Genomic DNA, 18266 nt, shown 5'->3' with positions numbered 1-18266 from the left:
GGGAAAAAAAAAAAAAAAAAAAGGCTTTGGAAGTTTATTATCTTTGATAAAATCTCAACTGAAAGGGGTGGACTCTGTGTTAACAGCTGCAGAAATGCACAAAATCCTATTATCCATGGGGAAGTCAGGTGGTTGTGTTGTTTTTTTTTCACTAGACATTAAATTAGAATTATGTAGAATGACACAGGATGGAAGGTCCTACCCGAGAGCAAAGTCCAGTGAGAGTTTTGGTAAAGCAACGTTCTGATTAATTAGCTCAGAATGAATTCTAGTTAAGAAAAGCTTATTTTCCTATACAAAATTACAATACAGAGAACGCATACAATTACAATACAGGGGGTTTAACTGTTAGTAGCTATCAACTAGAACAGAAATTTCATAGTAAAAAACTTTATGGAAATTAAAATAAGTCAATTTTCTTAAGCTGTAAAACTTGAGACAAACGCCAAGTTCTAGAAGAGACACTTTCAGGTTCTTACCATAAAATCCATATTTAAAAAAATGAATTTGGTTAGGAAAAATGAAGCAAGTTCTTTTAAAACAATTTCACATCCCAATGGGCATAAGTAAAAAGAACTCAACTGCGTGAGGCTGAGAGGTAGAGAGGTATCATTGTAATCACAATCTTCTATTGGTTCCAGGGTTTTTTCTGAGGTAATTAGCTGTGTGTCAAGTTGTATAAACAATAGTATTGGCAAAAGAGCAACACTGACAAATTACACTAATGACCTCTTTCCTCTCATCAATAGGTCCTAAAAACTTAATTAGACGCATCCGAATTAACACTTCCAGGGTCTCCAGCAGGTGAAGTGATTGATGAAGGGGTGGTAGCATCCTGCCAGCTGCCATTAGCCTGAAGGGAGAATAAATATATAATTTCATTAAATCTTTCAGAAACTCCTTGCAGACAACAAAGTATGCCTTTATATGTTTACACTTACAAGCGACAGTGCTTTTGAAAGGAAATAACTACTTATGGGCTCTGGCAAAGCACAGTCCACGAATATCCTGTAAAACCTCTTTCCACCACCACCCCCCGCCTCGATTTTACAGTGTTACTCTTATTCCTAGTGCCATCTCCTTATGGCAAGAATTAACTGAACTACACGAATTTTCTGGTGACCAAAGCCAAAATTTTAAATCCAGTCTCGGGGAGGGAAAGGCTGGTGTATTAAACGACATCTTTTCCAGCTTTTTCCTGTCCCCACATCAGAGATGTCGCGGAGGAATAAAAAGTCAACATTTATTCACAAATCATTAAGCAATCTCGGGCAGAATTTTTGTTTCTAGTAATACCTCAGCACATCTTACATCTATGCGCTGCGTCGTATACAAAGGATTCCCCACAATTGTGTCATATCTTCCTGTCTGGTGTATGACATGATGTAAGGAATCCATCTAGAACAAGATCCCACAGGGTGAGAACAATAAGGATAAAAAGTCAAGTTAAAGAAATGCAGTAGTACGTGGTACATATCTATTGGGCCAAAAAGTCTTCAAACAAGGGGCAGGTTTTCTTGCAGGAAGACAAGTTTTCTTTGCAGTTCTTGCTATTAAACTGAGCTATACCGAGCTAGTTCATTATCAAGCAAAATTAGAGCCTAGCATCATGCCTATCACCTACAGCTTTTATGAGAGGAACAGGTTTTATGCAATTCAGATGGATTTAGAAATTCAGCAGAAAGCTTAAAATGAGTTTAACAATACTGTTAACCACAAATCCTAAGCAAAGTTCTACTTATATGGAACAAGACTGACTCTAAAATGAGAAAATACTGATTTGTTAATGGAAATTTAAAGGGATAGAAGAAGAGCAGTAGGTCAATTTAGGTATTGGTTAATTCTGTAAGAGAAAATTCCAGTTCCAAGAGAAAATACACATTTGAGCAGGTTTTGTTTCTCGACTCATTTGAGAAATTTGACTCTATAGTCATTTCTTGCTGGCCAGAGACAGAAAAAATCCATCCCTATCTGGTATTAAGAGAATCTACTTTTAAAAAAACAAATCGAGATTGTCTAATCCAACCCTGCTGTTCAAAGCAGGGTCAGACAGAGCAGGGTGGGTTTTGAATATCTCCAAGGACGGAGACTCCACAACCTCCCTGGGCAATCTCCGTATAAAGGACAGAGCAATGAGATTTTAACATTTATCTCACTGCTGAAAATATGTATTTTTGTTTTCCTTACTGACCTGCGCCTGCACATTGGCTCCCACGGGGGAGCTCTGGTAGGAAGTCAATGACTGCAAGTTTATAAACGAATCTCCGGAATTTGTCATCTTAAAAGAGCCAGAGGAAGCTGAAAAAAAAAAAAAAACCAAACACGTTTTAATGAGAAATAAAACCCACCAAAAATGGTGCTTCAATTAGTATTACATTACTTAAGTTTAAAAGAAAAAGAAATGCTACGACTGTTTCGAACACCAGTATTCCATGGTACTAATTGTCACAAGAAATAATTAGCGCCTTTCAAGCAGACAGCCTCTTTGCCGGCACGCTCGCTCACCTGAATTTGGTGTAGACGGAGAATTTGCCTGGTTGCCTTGAGCCACGACATTAGTCGCATCCACTGCTGTTTTTGCAGCATAAATATTAGCTTCTTCTTGGAACTTCCCCATGTTCTTTTTGTATCGAATTCTTTTGTTACCAAACCAGTTGGAAACCTGGAGGCATGTATCGCTGTTAGCATCTGATCAAATTATTCCATTTTCCACTATATTCAGAAGTTACCAGCAAAGAAGACGTTTTAAACTATGCTTCAAGCAGAAAATACCTACTCCTAAACCCTTCAGAATAACCTATTTGAAGTACCAGTAACTGAAGCCTGTTGCTAACTAGGGGGGAAAAAACCCATTGTTCAAGGAAAAAAAAGTCACTTAATTCCAGATAAAGCACTTCATACCTGTGAAACTGTGATGCCACCTTTCTTTGCTAGCTCTTCTTTGGCCTCTTCACTGGGGTAAGGATTACTCAGATGCGAATAAAAATACTCATTCAGTACTTCTGTTGCCTGTTTGCTGAAGTTACGTCGTTTACGCCTATAAAAATATTAGTTATTCCTATTTAAATGGTGTTAGACTGGCTAGAGTACACGTTGGCTTCTCTTTTCCTCTAAAATACATTTGGTTTGAAGGAGAACATGAGAGTCGAGTGGAATTAAATAGATGTTGATGTCAAAGTATACCCTAGCAAGCAAAACGGGTGGCGAATTCTTAATATTTAAACTAGCTCAACACTGGGAATGACAGACTTGAGATTTCTGATGCAATCGCTGGCATCAAGCAACAAAAGAAGTTGAGGCTTAAACATCAGTTACCGCTAGATTGTGTTTTCTCGTACCTTGCATCGAGAAAGCGTGAACGCAGGATCATTACTGCCTCGCACGTGCTCTGCTTCAGTTGCATCTGGATGGTGCTGAATTTGCCGTGGATTATGTTCACCATGCGCTCTATTTCTTTTGGCGAAATCGGTCTTGTTCGACTCTGTTCCCTAAGCAGGTTCATAACGTGGGTGGTGAACTCACTGCAGGCCTGAAAATACACACATTTGTATCGACAAACAATAAAATACCCTAGAATTCGTTTCCCCAACAAGAATATATATCCCCAAAACTTCAGAGGAGTTTCCATGTTTCAGCTTTACTCTATTTACTCTTAAAAAACGGCAACAACGATAAACGAGACATTTATTATCTTTAGTTTGATGTCCAGTCCCTCTATCTTCACCTTACTTCTGTAACACTGAGATAAGTTTTCAACTGGATTCGATATCCTCGCGTTCACCTGAATTCATTATACTTCCTGTTCTGTTCTTAAAACCGACACCAAAGGAAAAAACGGTTATTTTTAATTGAGATGATAAAAACTCTTCCATGCAGAAAGATCACCTGTTCATATTTCTCTAGCTCAGAGTGGTATATCTGTCGGATCTGTGACAGCTTGGCCCTGTAGTCAGAGTGTTCAATGCTATTGTCATTTGGACAGCCACCTGATGTTGCTGCTACAGCCATCGGTCCTCCTCTTCCTCTTTTCTCGGGCCCGGAGACACCCTCTGCCAGCAACATGTTATCTAGTCTCATTAGTTGAGCATCTGGGGGATCTTCTTCCTGAATACCGCGAATACTTAACACTAGATAAATATAAAGAGGGAATCAAAAGATTATTTCCGAAACAGGGAAGAGCATCCACTTCAATTCTGGCAAAGATTGAACCACCCTTCAGAGGTTTTAGCAGGTCTTGAGCTCGAGGAAAAAGGGAACGTTTAACGAAGCCCCGAGGCAACACATCAAAACAAACAGGATGTTGTTCAGATGGAGAAACACCAAAACATAAGGCAAGTTTTGAAATGCACGCAGATAACAAGACTACTCGGGGTCATGCTAGTTTATACTACATTTAGGAATTATTTGAGCAGTCTATAAAAATTAGAATGAGGTTCTTCCAGAGCAGATGCCCCCCTAGCAGCCTGCTGCCTGGCTCCTTGCACCATCCTCAACAGCATTCAGCACCACCTTCTGCAGACAGACGGCGGCGGATGGACAAAAGGCCTGAGCTGCTGGGACAACTGCTATGCCTCGACATCCAGGGATGGCAAGGAACACCACGCTAGCACAAGATCCCGTTGGAATCTGTACACAAGGCTTGAGTTTGACCTCGCTCGCTTTATATGCCAAGGATCCAACTATGCTATACAGCAGCAGGCTACAAATTGAAGTCTTAACAGTGCTGAATTTTCAAATCTATTAAAATCTATTTAAAATCTATCAAAATCTGAAACAATGTGAAAAAATACACCAGAAGCCAGTTTCTTTAAGCTTATATTCAACAAACCCAGACTGCAGCAGTCTGTGTGCTCAGATTATTCAAGTTTGACTCCAAGCAAATTCATTTTAAAAACTTAATTTCCAAAATTTTTTTACAATTTCTTATGAACTTCCTTTTTTAAAAAGCGTAAGAACTCACAACATACTAAGTCAACACAAAAAATGCCAACAGCTTTTTGGCTTTTAATTTGATTTTAATTGCTAGACAATTTTAGTTTGATGAACAGCTGGGTCTTAACCTTGTGAAGCTACAAAATTCAAAGTATCTTTTCCAAATTGTAACTGGCAGGTTAACGGGATATTATGTTCCCTACCAAAGACAAACCCAAAGATCTCTCAGCATGCAAAGATTCTAGTCCGAGGGCAGGAGAACAATGTATACATACAGAGACATTAAAACATACGCATTTTCAGCATTCTGTAGGCAAAATAGCTCATCTAAAAAAACCCAGTAATAATTTTGAACACACAAGCAGCCTAAACTTCCAATCACATCGCTGAACTTAATATTTTGCAGGCTGTACAGAAATTACTACGCAATTCTGAGAGTGGCTGCAGATCCTCGCTCTGTCACAGCAATCCAGGTCTTCTCCAGAACACCCCCAGGCTTTTTGCGAGCGGAAAAAGGTGAGGCAAACGTAGCTGTAACATAGTACGTGGGTAACTGCTGAACTCAAGCTGAGACAACGAGGAAAGTGCTGATTACTTTAAAAGTTAGTGTCTTTTCTAACTCGTTACAGAATTAAAATTAATACCTTTTTAAAAAAATAGCAGACCATCTACTGCATACACCCTTTACTGAATGAACGTTATGAGAAATGAAAGAAACACAGAAAAAAGGGGGGGGTTTATTTGTTGGTGGGGTTTTGTTTTTAAAAATTGCCAGTTCTCCTTTTTTCCGAAGACCCAACAGAGAGCTCGCCGGTGGTCATTTGCTCCTCAGTCTTTTGATAAAACTCACATTAAACTACTTGGACCGGCAAGCGTAAATTCAGTGGAACAGATATTCTGGTGGCATCTTCTTATTTGAACGTGCTTCCGCCAAACGTCTTGTTATGCACATTATGATGCATATCAGAGTACCTCATGTTGAAGTCAAGCTCCCAGCTGCAGCTTAATTTTATGTCACTTGTCTAATTATGATAATTAGACATTAGTTATCATCAATTACAGATAAGCTCATCTCAAGTTGACTGCTGAAAAGCATGTATAAAGCACCTTCCCGATCTCCAGGGAAGACTCTGGTTGGCTAGCTCTAGTAAGCTGCAAGAAACTAGAAAGGAGTTAACCATCATCAACACATCGTAAACTGCATTTCCCACCAAACTTATTTAATAAACCCTCTCAAAGGTGAGCACACCTAAGAATCGATGAGTGCAAGAAGCTTGGTCTGTCCAACCTGCTCCATCAGGTTGATTTTAAACTTTTGGCGTAATTGCATCTTAACACACGTGACAGTTAAAACACGCATTTAGAAATCATTGCCAGGGATATCAGTTTTAAATTTAAGCCATCATCTCTTGGAATGGATACCTTTTGCTTCAACTTTATTTTTGATCCTGGTATCTTCACCTAATGATCATAAGTTACATGAGATTCACTCAAAACTACCTATTCCGTGAATTTGTAACTGTTTGCTGCAAGTAGCAGCCAGTTCCCATTTCCAAGCACAAGAGCTGCAGTTGTTCAACCTTCCAGAGCCGGTCATCCCAACAGATGGCACAAGGGAAGAGCCAAACCATTGCAGCTGCAGGAACACTGTGCTCACACCAGCTTCTGCAAGTCTCGTTTGACAGTCTGGTAAACAGAATTCCAGAAGTACATGCCATACCACTAAGAGTTTTGTCAGGGTAGCTGCATCTACCCTGCGAGCTTTCGGCACACTCCGGGGGTCAGGCGTCACCCGTTTCTGCCTACGGTCCTGAAAATTATGCCAGCAGGAGTTTGCAGTCTGCGTGGCTTCTGGAAGAAGTAGATTTCATTAAACAAAAAAGATTCCAAAGGTGGTGGTGGGGGGGAAGTTACCACAGTAAAAAAAGGCATCTCAGTCAACACTGACTTGTTACATATGCCTGTCCTTACGTACTGCTTATTACCTCACGACACTTCAAGGAGAACGCCTCTCTAGAAAGCTTACCCCTCTCAGCAGCCTTTTGGTCATCAAATTTTTGAAGTTCCCACAACAGTTTAAGAACGTATGACAATGTTAATACTCAAGACGCTAAGAGACTGGAGTTATGGCATAACCAGTTATGGCACAGTCAGTGTTTTAAGCAGGATTTAGAAAGTCCTTGTGTAACGCTAAAATCCTTCACACTTACATCCTTCACTTAAATCCTCCACAACCCATCATTTTTACGGATGTTTAAGAAATACCCTACACTGGCTCTTTGAGCCTGAAGAGTCACTCTGTCAGCTGTACCAACATAATATCGTGCGTCCTCTGGCACCTCACCTACCAGATAGTCATCAAATATGTAAAATAATTATACTAGGCAAAATGAAATTCCCATCATTTCTAATTAATCTTTAATTAAACCACATCACAACCTAAGGTGCTGAAGCCTCACTCAGTATGCAAATGCAATCATTACAATATTTTTACATCTCATTAATTAAAGATTTGCAGTTCTGTAATGAACTGTACAAGATCACCGGTACCAAAATAAGTGTATTATACACTTTGTAGAATATATGTGTGATACACAGGTTGCTTAGACTTGCCTTCCCTTCCAGATTTTCCTTCACAGCGGAGGTACTGCACGATAACACACGACAGAGCAAGAACAGCATGATAAATGCGTCTACTGGGTATAGAATATACAAAGGTAGAACCAAAAACTGCCTTATTAGGGCCAGAAATGAACAGCCCACATGCTATGAAGTATAGAATACCTACACAGAGTGCAAGGAAGGAGGCAGTTGAGTCCTGGACCTGCACCCCTCCTCGTCCATGCCTCGGTTTTTCCCAGATGATCCCATCACCTATGTTACACTTGCAAATATTTATCCTGTACCTCATGCTAAATACTGACTCCTGATGTTTTCCTCAGGGTTGCCTCGATTTGGCAGTTCACAAATCACACTGTTAGGTGAGAAGGCAGGAGCGTATCTTTGTAAGAGCAGGTCACCTAAAGCAACCACAAACCCCTTCTAAGCTACTTCTTAACGCTACCAAAATACCACAAAATACCAAAATATCCCCACCATGCACTCTCCAGCAGATCTTTCACCTGCATGAGACACTCCGTTTGTCAGCTGGCAGTCCTTCGTGGGGATACCAGCATCCCCAGCTCCCCACTACAGAGCATGACATCACTGTTGACTCAGCTGGTCTCAAAGCACTGTCACAGGAGAGCTCTTTCTCCAAATCCAAGACCATCTTGCCCATTCGGGGAGAGAGAGAGAGGATGGAAACAGAAGACAAAAGCCAGCGGGGCTCTGAGCGCTGAGGAACAAGACTCAGCTACGTAAGAACGTCAACAAACTCGGCAACAAAGAGAAAGCGTGTTCTTCGGCCACGCCGCTTGCAAAGTTTTATAACAGAATGAAAAGGTATTAACCTAGCTGAGTGCCAGCCATTGAATTAACCTAGCCGAGTGCCAGTATGTTAAAGGAAAGACAGAGGGTTGCAGCTAGCAGTGACAAGAAGCAATAAAAAATGGTACTCCGTGTTATGATGCTGCAACAAACACATTCTCTACGACAAAAACACAGAATCAGGGTCCCACTGTGCGGCGTGTTCCACAAAAGTGGGTAGAAATACACCTTCCCTGCCCCAAGGGGCCTGAAGCCCATCCCAGACTAGTGTCTTCCTAGCGAGGTATAATCAGCCAAGAAGAAAAACTCTGAAATTTAATATTCAGCACCAAAAGCATACACCTTTAACACTACAGGTGTTTAATTCTGATTTGAAGATAGAATTGTGCCCTGTTTGAATTCAGACAGCTTCAATCATATCGGAAGTGTAACCACAGCAGCAAACCCCCTATCTGCTGCATAGATTAAAAACACTCCAAATGCTTCTGTGATTTCCCAAAAACACTAAGAAGGCTTTATTGGATTACATGTCAAATAGCTACATGTGCTCCAGGCAGGTATTTAAGACTTGAATATAAAATACCAGGTTTGTCCTGTAACTGGTTTAAAATAAAAAAAATTTAAATCATTGCGGGGGGGGGGGGGGGGGGGGGGGAGAAGGGGGGAACAGGGCTTGACCAAAATGTTAAACGTGGCCAAATCTATTTAAATTACAAAGAGTCATTTGTAATCTATTTTTCATTAATAAAGATGACTGGGGAGAATTTGGGGGAGAATTTTTCAGCATCTTTCAGCTGGCTACCCACTGCCAAGGCATACGGCTTATCCTGAGCTATTGTGAATGATACCAGCGCTCCAACAAAGAAGGAAAGAAAGATAGGGGGGGAGGAACATGTTTGAAACCGATTTCTGAGCTAGAAAAGAAGCTTGCATGCCTGGGTCACAAAGAAAGCCCCAAACCTTGTGCTACAGTACGTCCAGGCTTTTGTTTGCTTGAAGCCATAACATCTGCTCCCCATAATTTAAATAAGGAAGAGACAGACCATCAGACATTCAAAAACCTTTGAGACCAAACCAAATCCAGCAGAACCACGGTATCAGAGTCTGTTCCTGCAAGTGTATTTAGCTCAGAGAAGTCACAGTTTCAATCAATAAACCACAGAAGGCGGCTTTCCATGTGAAAAAGAAAAAAACCAGAGGAAACGGCCTCTTTAAGGACAGCAATCCTCGAAGGACAGACAGACAAAAAAGCACACCCAGACAGCGCGCACACACTTACTACCGCAACATCTTTCTTCAGCAGCAAACTGCTGTCGTGAGAATGCAATATATGCAACCAAACTCTCCAGAAACAAACGGGAAATATCTGCCTTGAAGCTGCCTCCTGTGCCAAGAGCACCACGGAGGGCGGAACAGTACAGTCCCTCACCTGGCAATGCAATCAAGAGCCCTGCAAGCTTCAATATGCTTTTAGAAAGAATAATGCAAGTGGAGGTTTAGGGTGTTAAATGTTAACACAACTAAAACTTAAAAAAAAAAAACCAACCAAAAACAACAAACCAACACACCACCATTTTAGTTACCTATAATGAAAGTAGTTATTCTCTAAAAAACCATCAAAATTCATTATAGTTTATAGAAATTAGATATTCAAACAACATTGCTGAAGCGTTCCTGTATGAGCATATACTGGGCGATTCAAATCGAAATCCTTTTGCCCCTAGCGCTTCTGCTCCTCCAAGCAAGCCGCGTGACCGCCAACGCCATTTCCTGCGACCTCCGTGTTTTCCAATACCCCCAGGCGTTCCGCCTCACTGTCTCTTTTTCTCCGTAACACAGTTATTTGTCAACTTGGAACTCTTACTACCACCACAGTTTTGGTACCAATTCCTTCAAGGAAAAAAAAAGAGCGTAACAACACAGCAGGATTACTCGGGATTCTTTAGGTACCAAGCCAGACATCAAAAAATCCCCAACCTATAGGTTCTTCATGTACACACAACCAAAACGCTTGCTCAAATAAGCAGCATTGTTTTCTCCAAACCTGCACACAGACAGCATTATAAAAAGCACATTAAAACAACTGCCAGCTTACAGAAGACTATTAAGCCAGAAAAAAACCCAATAGCCTTAAGTCGTAGAATCTATCAATCAGGGAAAACACAGGCCACGTCAAATGAGAGCAGAGCTGATGAGTGAAGGGGGGTTTTTGGGAAAGCCGAGGCCAGGGAAGACGCCAACGCACCTGTTTTCTCCTTGATCTCACACAGCACGCTGAAAAGAGCAGGCTTCATTCTGTGGCAGTTCAAGGCATGTTTTCTGAAACGGAAGAAGGAAGAATGAGTGAATGCCAACAGGAAAGGCCGAGAAAGATGCCAAGCCTTACGGAGAACTGGATCGCGCTCCAGTAATCGCAGGTTAGCGCATAAGATTCAGAAAGAAACATGCACGTTCCAGTGATGTATTTCATTTCAGGGCCACACGCAGTCATCGCTAGGAGCAAACCGTCATAAAAATATGCAGGCCTTAAAATTCAAAATTCTGTGTCACTTATGACAACTGTAAACACCTTCAGTTCTACCAAAAGCATATTTTACATGTGGAGATAAAAAGTTCCTTCTTGAGTTAGCGCGCTTCTATGAAACCTAATAATGGAATCCATCCAAAAGGTAGAAAAAACATATAGATCCGGAACAGGAGGAGCACCCTAGAATGGCCATACGGCTCACTGCCTCGCCCAGCTCACACGACGAGTGGCCGCCTGATCCCGCCAAGCGCAGACTGTATTTAACAGCATTTTACTACAAGTTTTACCCCACGTGCCAGTTTTGCCTTTTTGAAGCTCTTCCGGTGTTCGCTGCTCCCCCCCCCCCGCTTCTCACCAGGAGGAGATGATGTTAATTACACCATTAACACAGAATCCATCCCAATGTCTCATCAAAGCAGGGAATTACATCTTTTGCTCAGCTGAAAACAGTTGGAGTGTGGTGAGTGACCTGCAAAAGAGGGAGCTGAGCTTCCCCACGGAGGGCAGGCGGTGTTTTTACCTAGCCGTCGCTGCTGTTTGAGGGCAGCCAGTGGTTAGGTGCCTAACTTCCACTGGAAGTCCGCAGAAAAAAGGAGCTACCTGCAACGTACGCCTCAAAGAAAGCCTCTTTGGCTTCTCGTGACCCCTTTTCTAATTCAGAAATAATATTTAAATTGCCTTTATAGCTGAGTTTCAATATGTTTTTTATCTAAATACAAATTGGCCTTTCTTCTTGCACGCCAGTTGCTTCTCCAGCTATCGGGAACGGCGCAAATACAGGTGCGCAGCTTCCTTACAACCCCTAACTGCCAGCGCCCATCGGAACGCCCACTTTTCACAAAAATCGCAGAAGCTGAAGTCGATCGGCCACTTTCCTTCACGACACGGCCAAAAGAAGTATAAACCCCATTCAGCTACGGAGATGTTTGATAATCTCAACCCCAGGAGAAGCAGCCTGAGAACAAAGGCAGCAGAGAAGACAGCCTCGTGGAGTCTATTGTCCTTGCCTGATGAGGGAAAAACCGGGGGGAGAGAGGGAGCGGGAGACTGAATTCCGAGCCTCCAGACTGCGCTCTCCACCCGGGTCTAAAAAGCGGTGTTTAGGTACACGGCCGTAGAGACACCAGACCCAGAGAGAACTGCGTAACTAATATGGCCCCTCACTCTTGTGACGACGACCAAGGTGATAATGTAGCGTGTTTAATAGCAGCGTTCAACTCATCCTTGGCGGATTCATTTCCTTTCAATGAAACTTTCGCTCAAGTTTTCAACTTGGATTTTAAAAATTCTCCTCGCGTGCAGGGAAAGAACCCTCTGACGTTCACCAGGCGATAAAATAATACGCGCAAAACGCCTCAACGTGCGCTTGTAATACAAAATAAAAGGAATCCCCAACAAATAAAGCCGTTAAGTCCCGCATCCTGCTCCCTGTATCGCTTCTACGATGGGTTTAACCAGGCCTGAGTTTTACTTTCTCAGCAGCATGTCCTCTTAAGGAGGACTAACTAAACCCAACAAACGTCTTATCCAGAAGACAAAAGCTTCTTTTATATAATTATACGTAAAAATACACCAAAGGTGCTTTAAAACCTGGGGGCCTTCAAGGCCTGCTCTGCTTCAGGTGGACTGCGACAGCATTTCTAAGGCAATAAGCAGCATGAAAGTAATTTAGTTTCAACGACGGTCAGGCCATTTCTCTAAGCCTGTTCTGCAACTCTTTAACTTGATAATAAAGCTCCTGACAAATTTATTCTGCTCAAAATTATCTGAAGTACGAGGTCGGGAGAGAAAACCGCAGCTTTTCGGCAACACGCAGGCATAATCCGCGCCTATAGAATCTATACAGGAGCTGCGGGCGGTTATTTCTGAGATCTAGCACCAGGTAGAACAGAAAAACAGACAGTTGGGGAAGGAGCGGCAGTCCCACACGTGACGCGCAGCGAGCGCCCTACGAGTCACCTGGAAGGGGCGACTTTAAACCCAACTTACGACATTCCTAGAACCGTTTCTCCTTATATTCATATAAACCCACTCAACCGTCACACCCACAGCGACCGTGCGCAACACCCGACCCAGGGGAAAGCCAGAGGAGCGGCATCGCGTTAATCGGAGAAAGACAAAAAAAAAAAAAAAAAAAGGCCAGAAACCCATTTTGGGGATGTTTAGAAACCCGCTCTGTCAGTCTCCACCTTCTCCCAAACCGCCTCATGGTGGGGGCTGCCCACCTCGCACACGCCGAGGAAGCAAAGCGTGTAATTACGTGTAATTACACCGCGCCAATCAGGGCCAGACGCAGCTCCGGGGCAAGGAGAACACGCCAGAAGATGTCGAATTCTGCTGTTTTCCAGGCTGGTTTTGCCATATAATTCTTTACATCCCAATGAAAGAACGAAGGGAATTCTTTTTCCTTTAAATGTTAGAAAGAAACTTCTTGATGGTGGCGGAAAACCTTCCGAGCCACTCACACCCGCGCCCCGAGGGGCTCAACGGGCCTCCGGCTCCTCTTGCCTTCCCTCCCAAGCAAACTTTGGCCCTCAACGGCAGCCGCCGCCGCTTTGGTTTTCCCGTTCCAAGCGGTGTCAGGCAGGACGATCCCGTTTCCACCGGGATGACGGAGACAATTACATCACCCGGGGCAATTTCTTAATGGGGCGAAAAGGAAGGAGAGTCGGAAAATTAATGACGAGGAGCCTGGGCATCGTCCAGGCCTTGGGCACTGCAGACCCCGCAGCTGACGGGAGCCAAAGACACGGCAACACCGGGCACCGGGGAACGAACGCGGAACTTTCCGCCTCCGGGGGGCGATTTCCCACCAACTCCCCTTCCCCCGCCGGCGCCGCGGCCCGGAAGGTCGCACCGCGGGACCGCTGCCCGTCGCCTCCCCTCGCCACAGCCCCGGTAACGACCGGAGCGGCGGGGCAGAGCGTGTCCCGTCCCCACACCCACGCCGCGCAGAGCTGAGTCACGGCGCCGGGCTTGCGCGGGAAGGCGGCCGGTACCGAGCAGCCCCGCCGGCCCGCTCCGCCGCGCCGAACCCCCTCCCCGCCCGGCGGCCGGGCCCGCCGCGGGCCCGCCGGTACCTGGCCTGGGCCTCGTCCAGGCTCTGGTCGGTGATGGCCATGATCTGCTGCAGGACGTCGCCCGTGTCGTGGTGCGCGGGTGGCGGCGGCCCCGGTGGGGGCGCGGCGGCCGGATCCCCGGCGGCGGGCGGAGGGGGCGGCGGGATTCCGCCGGGTAGGGTCACCCCGGCGCCGTGCGCCGCCGCCAGCAGCCGCGACGGGTCCTCCATGGCGGGGGGCGGCGGGGCCGGTCCGCCGCGGACGGGCAGCGGCGCGGCCCCAGCGGCTCCCACACAACAGGGCCCAGCGCCCGCACCCCCCCCCCGCCGCCGCCGCCGCCGCCGCCGCTGCCGCCGCCGCCGCCGCCGGGCCCGCCCCGCCCCGCGCGCCGCGACGTGCCCCGCCCCCGGCAGGCCACGCCCCCGCCGCCGCCCGCCAAGAGCCCTGCGCTGGGTCCCAGCGCCGCCCGCCCTCTTCCCGGTCCCGACCGGCGGCCCCGTGCGCTCCATTTACCGCCGGAGGTTCCCGAGGAGCCGACGGGAATCAAATCCACGCCGTAACGACAGCGCGGAAATCGGCCATTTCATAAAATGTACTGTGATGGTATTTGGGGTTCCCCGCCTAATTGACCTCTCGTTTGTCTAGGCAGACAGTAAACTTAACGTGCAAACACGCATTTAAGTGCAGTGCAAGCACACCAGCCACCGTCGTTCTCACATGGACCTGATGTCAGGCCAAGCATGGAACAGACATGACACTTTGTCCTGATTCTCTGCTTTTTGCACTCAAAGAGAGCAAAATTACTCAGATAACGCTAACGCAGTTTCATTAGTAAGAAACACAGCTGAAGGAAGAATGAGACTATATACTTCTTGGTTACTAATACTGTTCACACAGAGAAAACCTCAAACCGATTTATTCTTCCCAGTTGCCACTAAGCTACTCATCTCCTGAAACACCAACACCACGAGTACCAACTGGTGCCATAATTGCCTTCTTCCATCATGAACAGGCGGCACGGGCTCCAACCCAGGCTCAGGTCGTGTTCACTCATTGCTTTGCCACCTTGGAAAGATGCTTTCATCAGACCGTGCGTGGCTCTGAGCATGCGGAGGCTTCAACAGCAAAGCTGCTGCGCATCTCATCTATTTGCAGCTGGATACGGTTTGCAGGTACAAAGCAGTGCAGAAAAAGTTACTTTTTATAGAGGGGGTCACCCGGACAGCTTTATATGCAGTTTGGGTACCTTCCCGAGCTGCTCCTTTAAAATTACAGCACTATAGCTAGACCTAGGGCTGCCTAAAAATAGAAGTTAAAAAAGAAGAAAAACTCAAATTTAGATTCTGTATTTAAATGCCTCTGTGCAAGCACAGAGCTGACTGCATCAGTCATCGTTCTTCACCTCTTTCAGCGTTTTACAGTCCAGCAGCATAACGCACGTACAGGATTTACATCCTTTTACAGCTGCGTTTCAAGTAGAAGCATCTTCCACGCTCCTGCTTGCTACCAACCCAACGCTTGAATCTTCACCTCGTAGCAAGAGTAATTTAACATTGTGTTGCAGTTTTAGTGCTGTTTAAAATAACAATCTCGATTCTGCAAATATGAAATATTGCGTTCCTCCTCCAAAGCAGGCGTGTGACATTCATCTTCCGCTTCAGAACACAAAATCCAGGTTCGAGCCCTCTGTCAGAGGCCTGGTGGCCAGGTCTCGGTGTCAGGCAGGCATGTCAGCTTCTCCGGCTGCTCAGCAAAATCTTTGTGAAGAAAACATTCCCTCCTAGACAACATGATGAATGGTGAAAGTGCTGCAAACTGACCCGCAGCTTCCCCTCGGGGGATGTTCCCAGCAGAGCGAGTGCAGCGTATGGGCAATTGCTCGGCTGAAGTAGCTCTGCTCCGACAAAGTTAAAACACCTTTTCTGTTCCTCTGCAGCAAACGCATTGACGTTCTTGTGAATAAAAGCAGCAATTAGGGTAACGTGCAGGGTCCTCATGACTCTGGAAGGCAGCAGGGCCCCTCGGGGGTCCCGGCAAAGCCCCCTCTCCACATACAAAGCGGGGAAACCTCTTTCTCCTCCCCTGTTTAGCTTATTCTCTCCCCCCCCAACACCATGTGCCTCTTAAACCCACTGACATTTTCAGGCACCTCTACAACCATAATCAATGCAGAGTCATGGTCAGCAGTCTTGGCATACTGCTATTCCTGCTGGGGTAATGGTTGTATTTAGACCAAAAAAAAAAAAAGACAAAAATTTATGATTTTAGAAAATGCCAAGAAACTGCTGGTATCAATAAACACAAACACGTGAGTACCGAGTTCCCAGAACTCTGCTTGCCTCCATCTGGATCACAAAGTCTTGTTTCCAGGCAGAGCACTACCCTTCTCTTCATATTGGTGCTTTTATTGATTGAACTGACTGAAGCTTTAAACCAGAGGGGAAACAATAACCACAGTAACGCTCTCAATCGACCTCATCTTGGTATATTTACCTTTTTTTTTTTTTTAAACTCATTGGGCAGTGTTTGGACAGGAAGCAGCATTCATGCCCAGAAACAGAACAGCTTCTTACTGTTTTATTTTTATGCATACATATGTATTTGCGTGCATATACATGTGTATATATAGTCCCATTTAGGGTTATTAGGAAGCTTCAGTGCTAAAGCAACCCCGGCTTTACATCTCTCTGGATTTGGTTCTATAGGGACAACGCCTGCACAGCCAAGCTCATGCTAATACTTTCCACCATTACTACCACATTAGGGCATTGGCAGCAAACTGCAGCTTATTTGTTAAACTTTCCAAATATGAGCAATTCAAATTGAGCTCTAACATTTATGTATAGGAAAACCAAGAGCTATTCCAGTTCTGGACCTCAGGTTTAGATGTTTTGCCATTTCAGGTAAGACATTTTAGCTAAAACTCCTGTGGAATAATACAGAAAGTGTTCTAAGCAGGGGACGGCTTATTTGGAAAGGCACCAGAGCAGAAACAGGGTGGGGATGAAGACAGGAGAGAGTGAGGCAGGGAAGAAAATGACAGAGGAAACAGATAAACACTGTGAGTCCCAGGGCTGTGACTTGGCTCAGAACAATCAACCCCGCCTCCTTTGTTATCCTAGCTCACCAGCAAGCTGGTAATGACGGTGGTATTTATCCTGCAGCTTCAGATAGATTCTAGCACATCACTTTTTAGTGGAAAAGTTCTGCAGCATCCAACTGCAGACATTCCAACATACCACCACAGATTTGGGACCTTGATGTAGGCCTGGCTTTGTGATTTAGAAGTTCCCACTCAACTCAGTAAGACAGTGACACCCCACCCCCCCCCCACTTTGTGACATTGAGAACACACATAGGTTTTTTTTTTTCAGGCTTTATTTTAAGCAGGTTCTTGCATAAAACACTGGGGCCAAATCCAGTTCTGAGTAACACCCATTAAGACCCCAAAGAAAGCAAAACCTGGCTCCCTGCATTCACACTTGTCAGGTTTTCACAATGAGGGAACTAATTTTCCCATGTCACAGGGCTGAAATGTTCATGACCCTGTGGCTCTGAGTGCTCTGGGAAGGCTGACTGATGAGATACAGAGCAGGCACCGCTGAAAAAACGCTGTATTCCTCAGCCTTTTGCTAAAATGATTAATAAACCATCTTTTCTCAGTCACAGGCTGACTATAGCGGGAAAGGGAGCTGGATTAAAAGATGACAAGAAATTAAATTGTCTTGCAAAAGTTCTTGCTGATGCAGCCACAGGAACGGGGAGAGCTGTCTCCAGCGCTCTGATAAATCGCCCTGTGCATTTTGATTGGAAATGGACTGGGGTATAATTAGCAAGTGAATTCTCTCCTGTCAGCACAAAAAGGCGGGGGGGGGGGGGGGGGGGCGGCAGGAAGAGTTCATTTTAAAACTAAAGCCCAGGACTTCAGATGCCAACTGACAAGTTCTAAACTGAGCATGAAGCCCACAGAGCATGAATTCACAGGGAGACACACCCCCACTGTAGTCTATGCCTTATTTCTGGGCATTTCCATAGCAAGCGCTACAGCTCAAATAAGTGTTTGTGTTGGGATGGGATTAAATCAGCTGTCAGACCCGTGATCACCACTTCTGCGATGGGAGGCAGCAGCACCCAGAAATTATGATCTCCCCAGCGAGAAGCTTGCATGCTCCCCAGCTGTATTTCAGAGTTCATCTGGACCAACAGACTGATTTGTAAACGCCTCTGCCCATAAGATACGTAAATTATATGTGAGATACCTGCCCACCTCACCTGCATGCTGTTTGTTCATACGGGAAGAAACACTCACCTTGCTCTCA

At 45.0% G+C, this 18266-nt stretch overlaps 1 protein-coding gene across 2 annotated transcripts; it reads right to left on the bottom strand.

Moving 5' to 3' along the window:
• Positions 1-19: 19 nt before the first annotated feature.
• On the bottom strand, positions 20-14305 carry PBX4 (PBX homeobox 4). 2 transcript variants are annotated; one of them, XM_075525919.1, is made up of 9 exons: positions 13969-14305; positions 10607-10680; positions 3886-4127; positions 3339-3529; positions 2902-3037; positions 2506-2662; positions 2192-2298; positions 1297-1398; positions 20-853 (listed from the first exon to the last, which is right to left on the bottom strand). In XM_075525919.1, exons 1-9 carry the CDS (start codon positions 14175-14177, stop codon positions 761-763), a joined length of 1311 nt encoding a protein of 436 aa, XP_075382034.1. In that variant the 5' UTR covers positions 14178-14305; the 3' UTR covers positions 20-760. The 2 variants fall into 2 exon arrangements, with proteins under 2 accessions (XP_075382034.1, XP_075382035.1); XM_075525920.1 differs by having other exon boundaries at positions 1312-1398.
• Between the last annotated feature and the right edge of the window lie 3961 nt (positions 14306-18266).

Source organism: Mycteria americana, chromosome 28 (assembly GCF_035582795.1).
Source record: "Mycteria americana isolate JAX WOST 10 ecotype Jacksonville Zoo and Gardens chromosome 28, USCA_MyAme_1.0, whole genome shotgun sequence".
Classification (NCBI taxonomy): Eukaryota; Metazoa; Chordata; class Aves; order Ciconiiformes; family Ciconiidae; genus Mycteria; species Mycteria americana.
This window is presented reverse-complemented; position numbering and strand designations above follow the sequence as displayed.

Excerpts from the sequence above, each read along its gene's own strand:
- PBX4 (XM_075525919.1), bottom strand. The coding sequence starts at position 14,177 with ATGGAGGACCCGTCGCGGCTGCTGGCGGCGGCGCACGGCGCCGGGGTG. Across the intron at positions 4,128-10,606 it reads TGAGATCAAGGAGAAAACAG|TGTTAAGTATTCGCGGTATT; the intron begins GTGCGTTGGCGT and ends ATATTTATCTAG. Across the intron at positions 3,530-3,885 it reads AGCTAGAGAAATATGAACAG|GCCTGCAGTGAGTTCACCAC; the intron begins GTGATCTTTCTG and ends GTGTATTTTCAG.